This window comes from Solanum stenotomum, chromosome 4 (assembly GCF_019186545.1).
Source record: "Solanum stenotomum isolate F172 chromosome 4, ASM1918654v1, whole genome shotgun sequence".
Lineage (NCBI taxonomy): Eukaryota > Viridiplantae > Streptophyta > Magnoliopsida > Solanales > Solanaceae > Solanum > Solanum stenotomum.
In genome coordinates this window covers 57617332-57629985 of record NC_064285.1, presented here as the reverse complement: position 1 = coordinate 57629985, position 12654 = coordinate 57617332, and the positions used below count along the sequence as shown (strand labels likewise).

Genomic DNA, 12654 nt, shown 5'->3' with positions numbered 1-12654 from the left:
CAAGGGACCAGATCCTTGTTATTGGGACTGACAACAGAGCAAATGAATGAATAAAACTAGTGTGAGGAGTAATTGTGTGTCATCATCTAAAAGGGGAAAAATGCTATATTCTAGGTGTTTTGATGATCCTCACAAATGCAGAATCTAACAAGGGACCAGATCCAGGAAAGGGTCCTCTGGTAATAGAACTGATGAAATGGAAATGAATGAATAAATTCAGCATGAGGAATATTTGCGTGTCTTCATCAAAAAGGGGGAAAATGTTATATTCTAGGTGTAGCGACCCTTTTTAAAGAGACCTAACTTATACTTGCGACATTCAAAAGTGATTAACGAGCGGATACTGATTATAATCTAGTAGAGGGATTAGATTCATAATGACCTCCGAAAAGTAATTTAAGCAAATAACCGACGAGCTTTTCATGTACATATATTATCCTCACACTCAAGGATGAAGTAACAAGAATATTACAAGCTTTCGAGTACCGAAATCAGCCTGCTAATGCTTCACACAAACATTCGAAACAAATAGCAAATTTAGTATATTACAAGACTTGGGTTTACACACCCCAAAAAGATAAAAATGTATGGCGATACTTATATTACAGCCCATGGTGACATGACCAAATTAGCCCTCAAATTCTCGTGTAAATATACAAAACATAGATTATGTACAAGTCCCAAGGTTTATACAAAATATATATGCCTATATGCAAATATGATCTTCCTTAAAGCTTTCAAAATCTCCATCTTCAATGGCCAACTTCAAGCATCCTCTCGATCATTACCTACGATAGAAACAACTATCGCTAAGCATATAGCTTAGTGGTGTAAAAACTATAGGTTCGGAGCCCTCAAATTCGCCAAGTTATCATTCTCAAGTAAAGGGCAACATAATTGAACATAATAAATAAATCAAGTAAACAATAAATAAAGAGTATCAAGTTCGATATTTAAAGATCCAAATGTCAAGAACGCTCATAGCACAGTTTTCCAAGAGATTAAACAACAAGGCTCGCCCTATATATACATCATGTCGTCACACCAAGCACAAACAGGTATCAAGAAGGGGCAAAACCCAATAATCAAGAGAACCAAGAACCATATTAAAAATGGCTTTCTAGTTCGTACTTAAAATGGACAACTTCCATTCTTAAGACGGACTAAAAATCCAGAGTCAAAGATAGTAAATGATCCGAATTAAGAGGCATGCCAAGAGTGACAAAGTTACAGACACAAGAAGGACAAGGTCCCAGCAAGAGTGCCAAGTGATCAAACAATCCGTACAAGTGGGCGAGTTACACAAGCGTCTTTAATGTATTAAAGAATACCAATACGACAATGCGAAGTGACAAGAGGTAACCAAGGTACCAAAGTATACTTTCAGATATACCAGCAGGTAAAAAGAGTACAAGTATAAGTTTATACACAAACCTCAGTTCTTTAGCACAAAAACAGTCCAACACGACTTCACAAGTTCAAATCGTAGACCAACCAGCGTTTCAAAATCTTTAACTCGTACACGAGGATATACAACCTTAAAAAATGAATTCAAGAACTTATTTACTTTCTAGTAGCTCAATAATGATAGCGTAACACAGGGTTATCATCACAAGTAAGCCTAGCCTGTACAAATACGACTATACTCCCAAAACAGATATTCTGCCCAATAAACGCACTTCATGTCGCAACTTAGATTTGAAACAGAAAACGACCTAAATAGAATTTATATCCTTCATAAAAGATATAGGTACATTTCTTAATCATGCAAATAATCATGAATCACCGCAAAATACGCTTTGTACAAAAAGATATAATCAAAACACTAACAGTTGAACGTACAAGATTTCTAATTCCAGAATCTGAACAGAACTTGTCATATGTTGAGTCCCTTATTTCGTATACATAACAGATAAATTGGAATTTTACATCACAACAAGAGTTGTAGGTCTACGAATTAGCTTTCCAAAACATATTTATTCACTCTAAACTAAGTTCTTTTGAATGAGATATGCATAAAATACCAAACACTACCCAGCTCATAAGCAGATTTCGTGACTTACCAAAAGGAAGTGTGTGTGTGTCGGATTCCAGCCAGAAGGACTTAGTTTTACTCTTGATTTTGAAGAAAAACTGTTTAGCTAATGTTATAATGTTCTTAGACTTGAGGGAAAATGAATTAAATCAAAGGAGGTGTAAAGATATATAGGTACAAAAGTTATCCTTGTCACATGGGCATATGTCACCAAAAGGGGCGGCCCAAACAAATAGATGGCTGCCCAAAACGCATACATATATAACTATATTTATGTACTTTATACCCACACTTTCAATGTATAAGTAAGTATAATTAGATAATTACGCAAATACCCGCATACAATACCTTAATTTACGATAACAATTTATGCTAAGCAAGTTTGCAAATCACAACATTTCAAGTTCCAAAAATGAGAATAAAACATATTCTAGTAATTACGAAATGATGTAACGACATGCGACTATTTGTTTAAGCATTTCCTTAAAGAAATTTCGTCTCGAAATTTACCTTAAACTATTCCCAAAACAAGTGCAGATACTGGGTTCTCATGTCTTCTTCTCTTTCACAGGTAGCTTCTTTTCCAGAATGGTTCCTCCAAAGTACCTTTACTAAAGGGATTCTCTTGTTCCTAAGTTGCTTCACTTCTCGAGCTTGAATTAGGATAGATTCTTCATTATACGTCAAGTCAGGATTAACCTCAATAGATTCAACTGGAAGAACATGAGATGGATTAGAATGATATCTTCTAAGCATAGAAACATGGAAGACATTGTGGATCTTGTCTAACTCAGGTGGCAAAGCCAATTTATATGCAACTGGTCCAACCCTTTCAAGTATCTCATAAGGTCCGATAAATCAGGGACTAAGTTTTCCTTTTTGGCCAAATCTCATAATCTTTTTCCATGGAGACACCTTTAAGAATACTTTATCTCCAACTTGATATTCAATGTCACGCCTTTTAAGATCAGCGTACGACTTTTGTCTATTCGAAGAAATTTTTAGACGATCTTTGATAATTTTTACCTTGTCCTCTGTTTTTTGCACAATTTTAGGACCAACAAGATTTCTTTCACCAACTTCACTCCAACAAAGAGGGATCCATCATTTTCTTCCATATAAGGTTTCATAGGGAGGCATTCCAATACTCGATTGGTAACTGTTATTGTAAAAGAAAATTCTATCAAAGCTAAGTGTTTGTCCCAACTACCCTCAAACTCCATAATGCAAGCTCGAAGCATATCCTCCAAAATTTGTATCACTCTTTCCGACTGGCCGTCTGTTTGAGGATGGAACGAAGTGCTAAACCTCAACTTAGTACCCAAAGCTTCCAGCAAGCTACCCCAAAATCTAGATGTAAACCTTGGGTCCCAGTCTGATACAATAGACACAGGGATCCCATGTAGTCTTACAATCTAATTAATATACAACTCGGCTAAATGCTCAAGTGAGTAATCCATCCTGATTGCTAAGAAGTGAGCACTCTTGGTAAGTCTATCCATAATCACCTATATCTCATCATGATTTCTCTGTGTGCGAGGAAGACCAGAAACAAAGTCCATAGTTATTCTCTCCCATTTCCATTCCGGCATCGACAAGGGTTTTAGTAAACCCACTGGGACTTGATGTTCTGCCTTTACTTGTTGACAAACCAAACATTTTGAGACGAACTCCGCAATGTCTCTCTTCATACCATTCCACCAATAATTTTCGTTGATGGTCCGATACATCTTTGTACCTCTAGGATGCATTGCATATGGTGAAGTATGTGCTTCATCAATATTTCTCTCCTCAATTTGTCATCATTAGGGACACATAACCATTTTGATAAAATAAGCCACCATCCTTCGTAAATGTAAAATCAAGTTTTCCCTCCTTTGAACTTCTCTGCTCAATTTTACAAGTTTCTCATCTAACATGTGTGCTTCTTTCACCTGTTCAAGTAATATTGGCTTTACTTGTAAATTAGCAATAACTGAACCATCTGAATCAAGTGTACAACAAACATTCATGGCTCTTAACTCAAGAAGCAAGGGTAAAGGACTCAAAGAAATGCTTGCGAAGGATTTCCGACTTAAGGCATCTGCAACCACATTGGCTTTACCTAGATGATAATCAATCGTGCAGTCATAATCCTTGATGAGTTCAAGCCATCTACGTTGTCGAAGGTTTAGCTCCTTTTGAGTACCCAAGTAATTTAAGCTCTTGTGATTAGTGAAGATATGACATTTCTCTCCATATAAATAATGCCGCCATATTTTTAAAGCAAACACTATAGCAGTAAGTTCAAGATCATGAGTAGGATAATTTAATTCATGCGGTTTTAATTTTTGAGAGGCATAAGAAATTACCTTCCCTTCTTGCATCAAAATGCATCCGAGACCATTGTGAGAAGCATCACTGTATACTACATACTCTTTCCCTTCAATTGGTAGAGTAAGTATAGGCGTTTGAGTCAACAAGGATTTGAGAGTTTCAAATATCTCTTGACATTTGTCATCCCAAATAAACTTTACTTCCTTTTGCAAGAGCTTAGTGAAAGGAGAGGCGATAATGGAAAAGCCTATCACAAATCTTCTGTAGTATCCTGCTAAGCCCAAGAAACTTCTTACCTCAGACGGACTTTTGGGAGGTCTCCATTCAACAATTGCTTGTATTTTACTAGGATCCACCTTCACACCTTCAGTTGATACAACATGTCCCAGAAAAGCTACTTCATCAAGCCAAAATTCACACTTGGAAAGTTTAGCATAAAGTTCTTTCTCTTTCAAAATTTTCAAAATAATCCAAAGGTGTTTATCATGGTCTTCACTACTTCTGGAAAATATTAAAATATCATCTATAAAGACAACCACAAACTGATCAAGATAAGGACTGAATACCCAATTTATTAGATCCATGAATACTGCAGGAGCATTTGTCAATTCGAATGGCATCACCAAAAATTCATAATGACCATATCGAGTTCTAAAAGCAGTTTTAGGAATATCTTTCTCTCTAACACGCAGTTGGTGATATCCAGACCTTAAATCAATTTTTGAGAATACTTTAGCATTTTTAAGTTGGTCAAACAAATCATCAATTCTTGGTAGTGGATATCTATTCTTGATTGTTATTCTATCCAATTGTCTATAGTCAATACAAAGCCTAAGAGTATCATCTTTCTTCTTTACGAATAAAGCAAGGGCTCCCAAAAGAGAAACACTAGGTCGAATAAAACCTTTCTCAAGTAGTTCTTGCAATTGAGCTTTCAATTCTCTTAACTCTGCTGGAGCCATTCTATAAGGGGTGATCGAAATAGGAGTAGATCCAGGAATAAGCTCGATTGGAAATTCAACCTCTCTTTTCGGGGGCAATCCCGAAATGTTTTCTGGAAATACTTCTGGAAAATCACATACAACAGGTATGTCTTTGATACAAGGACTCTTCAACTGTGTATCAACTATGTGAGCAAGGTATGCCCCATAACCTTGACACATCAACTTTCTTGTCAAGGCCGCAGAAATAAAACTAGATGTCACTGATCTTTCACCGTTTACAATGATGTGTGAAAATGTAGGATCTTTAAAAGTCACATGCTTAGACCTACAATCTACCACTCCATGATATTTATAAAGCCAATCCATCCGATAATAACATCAAAATCCTTGAAGGGAATTTCAATTAAATTAGCAGGGAAGACTAGGTTTTGAATCACGAAGTGACAATCTTGGTAAACTTGATTACACACAACTTGATAACCCAAAGGACTTTCAACCAGCACATCGTAATTAAGTCTCACAGATTTCACATTTTCAGGAGAACAAGTGATGAACAAATATAGGAATGTGTAGAACCAGGATCAAATAATGTAAACACACATAAGCCAAATAAGTGAAATTTCACGACAACCACGTCTTGTCCATCTTGATCATCCCTCTGCCTCATAGCATAAGCGCGTGTAGTTGCCCTTTGCCCACTAGCTTGATTAGCTCCACTTGTACCTGCTGCCTGGGTGTTTTTAGGTCATTTGAGGAGGATTGATAGAAGGCTTATGAACTGAGCCTTCAGTTCTCAACGATGGAGCATTATTAGGATTAGGACAATTCTTCACTTTATGATCATGCACTAGAAGCTCTCCTGGAAGTACCATAATGATTCTTTCCACATTGTGGACAAGTGGCAACGCGAGGCTTGCCTTGGCCATAATTTGGAGTGCTAGCTATAGAAAATTCTAATTTGTTTTGCCTTTGTTGAGGTGGCCTGTTATCACTACCAGCCTTAGAATTATCAAACCTTCCCCTTTAGGATGGGCCCCCAAAATCTGGTCTAGGCTTTCAGAATCTGTTTTCATTTCTACTAGTTTTTTCTTTATCAAGTCGTTCCCAAGTAAAAGCAGCAGACATTAACTTACAAAATTTCTCATGTTGCAGGATCGCCATATTCTTCCTAATGGAATCATTTAAACCGTCTTCAAACTTCCTGCACTCGTCTTTTTCCTCTTTAATAATACCACCAGCAGAGCGAGAGAGCCTTAGAATCCTCTGTTCGTATTCAGCAATAGACATGCCTCGTCGCCTTAGATTCAAAAACTCTTTTTTCTTTGCATCGATTACAATAAGCAGGTGGGACATACTTCATACGAAATTCCTTAAGAAAATCATCCCAAGTAAGAGCAGGAGGTTTTACCTTGGCATTTGGAACACTTACCCACCAATCGTAAGCATCCTTTTGTAATAGTGAAATAGCATACTTAAATTTTCCAACATCTGAACACTCTAACTGCTCAAATACCCTCTCCATGCGATCAAGCCATTGTTCAGTATCAGTGGGATCAACAGTGCCTTCAAACTCCACTCCACCCATTGTCCTCATTTTCTCAAAGTTAATCCCATGGGGATCATGCATCGATTCAGCCATGTGGTGGAAGAATTCAACCATTTGTTGAAAATGAGGATTCATGGTTTGAGTACCATGACTCATGTGAGGATGTGGACCAGCTCTTACACCCTGATGGTTTCCCACTTCAGAACCACTAGTGTGGGGAACATACTGATTGGAGCTATGTTCTCCAACCCCTTCCAGTGCATGAGGTTGGGAAACAAAGGCACCCGAAACTTCACAAGCAGATTTCATAGGTCGGTCTGAAGAAGTGGCCATGACTTAATTCCTTCAAAAGAAAAGATCACATTGCATTAGAGATATGTACTTAATGCTTATGCACTCTACATGCGATAAAAAACATTATAAACCATGTAATTGACCAAATAATACAAATAGAACCTTTTTCGAAAGCAAACAAGTAGTTCAAATCAAAATTCCTAGAACCACAAACCTAAGCTCTGATACCAACACTTGTAGCGACCCTTTTTAAAGAGACCTAACTTATACTTGCGACATTCAAAAGAGATTAACGAGGGCATATTGATTATAATCTAGTAGAGGGATTAGATTCATAATGACCTCGGAAAAGTAATTTAAGCAAATAACCGACGAGCTTTTCATGTACATATATTATCCTCACACTCAAGGATGAAGTAACAAGAATATTACAAGCTTCTGAGTACCGAAATCAGCCTGCTCATGCTTCACACAAACATTAAAAACAAATAGTAAATTTAGTATATTACAAGACTTGGGTTTACACACCCCAAAAAGATAAAAACGTATGGCGATACTTATATTACAGCCCATGGTGACATGACCAAATCAGCCCTCAAATTCTCATGTAAATATACAAAACATAGATTATGTACAAGTCCCAAGGTTTATACAAAATATATATGCCTATATGCAAATGTGATCTTCCTTAAAGCTTTCAAAATCTCCATCTTCAATGGCCAACTTCAAGCATCCTCTCGATCATTCCATACGATAGAAACAACTATAGCTAAGCATATAGCTTAGTGGTGTAAAAAGTATAGGTTCGGATCCCTCAAATTCGCCAAGTTATCATTCTCAACTAACATAATAAATAAATCAAGTAAACAATATATAAAGAGTATCAAGTTCGATATTTAAAGATCCAAATGTCAAGAACGCTCATAGCACAGTTTTCCAAGAGATTAAACAACAAGGCTCGCCCCATATATACATCATGTCGTTACACCAAGCACAAACAGGTATCAAGAAGGGGAAAAACCCAATAATCAAGAGAACTAAGAACCATATTAAAAATGGCTTTCTAGTTCGTACATAAAATGGACAACTTCTATTCTTAAGACAGACTAAAAATCTAGAGTCAAGATGGTAAATGATCCGAATCAAGAGGCATGCCAAGAGTGACAAAGTCACAGCCACAATAAGGACAAGGTCCCAACAAGAGTGCCAAGTGATCAAACAATCCGTACAAGTGGGCGAGTTACACAAGCGTCTTTAATGTATTAAAGAATACCAATACGACAATGCAAAGTGACAAGAGGTGATCAAGGTACCAAAGTAAACTTTCAGATCTACCAGCAGGTAAAAAGAGTACAAGTATAAGTTTATACACAAACCTCAGTTTTTTAGCACAAAAACAGTCCAACACGACTTCACGAGTTCAAATCGTAGACCAACTAGCGTATCAAAATCTTTAACTCGTACACGAGGATATACAACCTTAAAAAATGAATTCAATAACTTATTTACTTTCTAGTAGCTCAATAATGATGGCGTAACACAGGGTTATCATCACAAGTAAGCCTAGCCTGTACAAATACGACTATACTCCCAAAACAGATATTCTGCCCAATAAACACACTTCATGTCGCAACTTAGATTTGAAATAGAAAACGGCCTAAATAGAATTTATATCCTTCATAAAAGATGTAGGTACATCTCTTAAGCTTGCAAATAATCAAGAATCACCGCAAAATACGCTTTGTACAAAAAGATATAATCAAAACACTAACAGTTGAACGTATAGGATTTGTAATTCCAGAATCTGGACAGAACTTGTCATATGTTACATCCCTTATTTCGTATCCATAACAACTAAATTAGACTTTTACATAACCACAAGAGTTGTAGGTCTACGAATTAGCTTTCCAAAACATATTTATTCACTGTAAACTAAGGTTTTTGAATGAGATATGCATAAAATACCAAACACTACCCAGCTCAAAAGCAGATTTCGTGACTTACCAAAAGGAAGTGTGTGTGTCGGATTCCAACCAAAAGGACTTTGTTTTTCTCTTGATTTTGAAGAACAACTGTTTAGCTAATGTTATAATGTTCTTAGATTTGAGGGAAAATGAATTAAATCAAAGGAGGTGTAAAGATATATAGGTACAAAAGTTATCCTTGTCACGTGGGCAGATGTCACCAAAAGGGGCTACCCAAACAAATAGATGGCTGCCCAAAAAGCATACATATATATCTATATTTATGTACTTTATACCCACACTTCCAATGTATAAGTAAGTATAATTAGATAAATACGCAAATACCCGCATACAATACCTTAATTTATGATAACAATTTATGCTAAGCAAGTTTGCAAATCACAACATTTCAAGTTCCAAAAATGAGAATAAAACATATTCTAGTAATTACGAGATGATGTAACGACATGAGACTATTTGTTTAAGCATTTAGGGGTGTTACACTAGGTGTTTTGATGATCCTCACAAATGCAAGGACCTGGTCCCTGGCAAAGTTCTCTCTATCAGATGCATAATCGGGTAAAGTTGTCCCGTCAGTCAGCAGTTGGTGAGGCGCGAGCGTACCGAACCAATCAGAATGGACCAGTGTGTTTGTCCAACGGGTAATAACTTTTTATGGTTGATATTTTCAACATGACAAATACCATGTTAAAGTCATTCATTCAAAGGAGGAAGTTAGCCATCAAGCCTTTTTAGGAACTCCCAAAGAATATTGCAAGGAACCTGGTCCCTGCAAGATTGCGATATGAAAAGGTGACAAGACAATCGTCAGAAAAGCTGCCACCTCTAATGTGGTAGGTGAACAACTTTTCTGAACAACAGGCTTTCAACCAATTAGGTCGTCTCAAGGAGTTTGTGTGTGCTTTATATAGTCTCTTCACCAAAACACAAACAGAAGATTTTGGCAATTAAAAACTCATGAGCTTAAAAGGAAAAAGCCATCTTCAAGGAAGAACAATACTCATACTCAATAAAAGGATCTGAAAAAGTGGTGAAGCATCTTTGTTGAGTTTGAGTTTTGTGTCTAACATTTTATAGGTTTTTGCATCTTGAAAATTCTCAAGTACACAAGAAAAGACTATCTTTGTGAAGCATTCTCTGGCAAGCACAACAAGGACCCGATCGAGCTGTAAGCGTCAGAGTGTGTCTTAGGAGTTATACTTTCGTGCTTATATTGTAAATATGTTCCTAATCTATAAAGGATTCAAATCTTTTGTATCGGTTTCTAAAAGTCTAAGTCAGTTAAAGTTGACTGATCTAGTGGGCAACGTGGTTGTTGCTTAGTCAAATTCTAAGTTATCTGGGGTTAGATAGCTTGGTGGGCTGTGTTGTATCTGCTTAGTTGAACTTAGCCAAAGTCTAAATCATCTAGAGGGTGGTGGTTTAGTGGACAACCTGTGTTTTGCTTAGTTGAAGTCTAAGTTGTCTAGTGGTGATAGCTTAGTGGGCAGTGTGGTATTTGCTTAGGCTCTTCAAGTAATAGAGTTATTACTTGGTTGTGATATTAATAACTTCTTCTCACATTGGCTGTAACTGTGGTTCACTTTTTCTTAAAGAAGATTAGTGAAACAATTAAAAATCCTGTGAGACAGGGCGTGGTTTTACTCCCTTGAGCAAGGAGGTTTCCACGTAAAATCCTTGTGCAGATATTACCTTTAGCTATTTACTTTCTGCACTTATTTCAACTGTTGTTCTTGCTGAGTCAAGGGACCTGGTCCATTGACGTATAGTGGATGCTGACTATTGTCTGTGCTTACATTGTGTTCTTACTGTGTCAAAGGACCTGATCCATTGACTCTTAATGGACGCCTATATTCTATCAAAGACGATGACTATTCATTATATTATATATTTTCATGGGACAAAAGACTATTTTGATGCCACTAGAGGAAGGAGGAACAAGGAAAATTAGTACTAGTGAAGGCTTGAGAGAAATCAAGAAAACATTAAAATCAATGACTTGATCCCTATGCCTAATTTTGTGGAGAAACAAGATGACATTATTAATATTTCAAGATTGAGGGAGCAAGAGAACCATAAAACCAATGACATGATTTTGAATTCTCCAATAACCTATGCTAAAAATTCTTGTTTTGGGGAAATTAGAAATGGTGTCGTCCATGAAAGCGAAGTAGACCATTGATCATCCTTTGAAAATTTAGAAAATTACTTGGAAAGAGAAAGAAAACGTTGAATACAATGACCCACTTATGCCAAAAATTCCATACGTGGAAAGAGATTCCATGAATCCAATTGATCATTCAAGTTTCTTAATAAAGCAAAAAAAATTCAAAGAACCAATGCCATGATCCTCAATCAAGACTCGATTGAGGATAAGGGCATTGGTGCTTAAATTTTCTTGCTCCATCAATAAACTAAGATGATCAATTGGCTTTATGGAATATCTTTCCAAACATGAAAATTTTGGCATAGGTGGATCATTGGATTTAGGGTTTTGTTACTCATTCCAAGTACATTTAAAAATTTCCAAACGATGATCAATGAAAAACTTTGATTTCATGGACGACTACCATTCTAATTTTACAAAAACTAGAATTTCTGGCATAGGTAGTTGGAAAATCATGTTATTAATTCTAGGGTTCTCGTTCTCCCTCCTACTTGAATTATTAATAATGCCACCTTGTTTCTCCATAAATTTAGGCATAGATATTAAGTCATTGATTTTAGGATCTTTTTCTTGATTTCTCGCTTTACTAGTACTAAATTTACTTGTTCCTCCTTCGGAGAGCTAAATATAAGGGCGATGAAAGTTGTAAGCTGTAGAAAGGAGATTTTTCATGTTCATAGACACTTTGAAACTCATTGTGGTTGAAACATGGAAACATTCTTTCCTCCCATGGAAAAAATATAAGACAATGAGTAGCCATCAATCTTGAAGAATTCTTATTGATTGATAAAATATTCTAAGAATTTTGATGATAATTTGGAGAAGCATTTTCTATTGAAGTGTTAGTAATAATATTCGGGTTTGTAGACTGCTTTTGATTAAATACAAATATATTTGACAAGTCTACACCTGTACGAAAATGAAAACCCCATGGTATTTACAAGAATTACAACCTTGATTATTAATATTCATGTCACCTTTTGGAGCTTCATCCATGTTTGTCAATGGATATAAAAAATTGTTTTTCTTTTCTTTTTTGGTTTGTGATCTTGTAATGATTTTTTGGGCCATTTTCTTTGTTTTGTGGTATTTTTGGAGCTTTTCTATGATGACTGACGTTGAGTATGATAGTTTGGTTACCTAGTTTTTCATTTGATTTTTTTTTTGTAAGTTTCTGTGTTTTGGAGTTTTAAAGTGTAATGGTTGACTTCGATAAAAAATTCAGGTAAACAACCTCAGAATGTAATTCTGATGGTTTCGGTAGCTAGCTTCAAAATGTTGACTTTGATCTAGAAGGACCTTTGGTTCAGATCTCGAGGCCTCCAGACTCATTAGAGCAACCTTGTAGATTATGGCTAAAGCAAAGC

General features: G+C 36.2%; 1 protein-coding gene across 1 annotated transcript; it reads right to left on the bottom strand.

The window, feature by feature from the left end:
• Positions 1-2551: 2551 nt before the first annotated feature.
• Positions 2552-5661, bottom strand: LOC125861582 (uncharacterized). The gene is made up of 3 exons (XM_049541443.1): positions 5178-5661; positions 3953-4745; positions 2552-2864 (listed from the first exon to the last, which is right to left on the bottom strand). The coding sequence occupies exons 1-3, from the start codon at positions 5659-5661 to the stop codon at positions 2552-2554; spliced, it is 1590 nt and encodes a 529-aa protein (XP_049397400.1).
• Positions 5662-12654: the final 6993 nt, after the last annotated feature.

Bases quoted from the DNA above. Each gene is read 5' to 3' on its own strand.
- LOC125861582 (XM_049541443.1), bottom strand. From the start codon at position 5,661: ATGGATTGGCTTTATAAATATCATGGAGTGGTAGATTGTAGGTCTAAG. The intron at 4,746-5,177 runs GTATTGACTATA...TTGATGAAGTAG, and splicing joins AGATGATACTCTTAGGCTTT to CTTTTCTGGGACATGTTGTA. The intron at 2,865-3,952 runs GTTAGATGAGAA...GATACTTGAAAG, and splicing joins CAGGTGAAAGAAGCACACAT to GGTTGGACCAGTTGCATATA.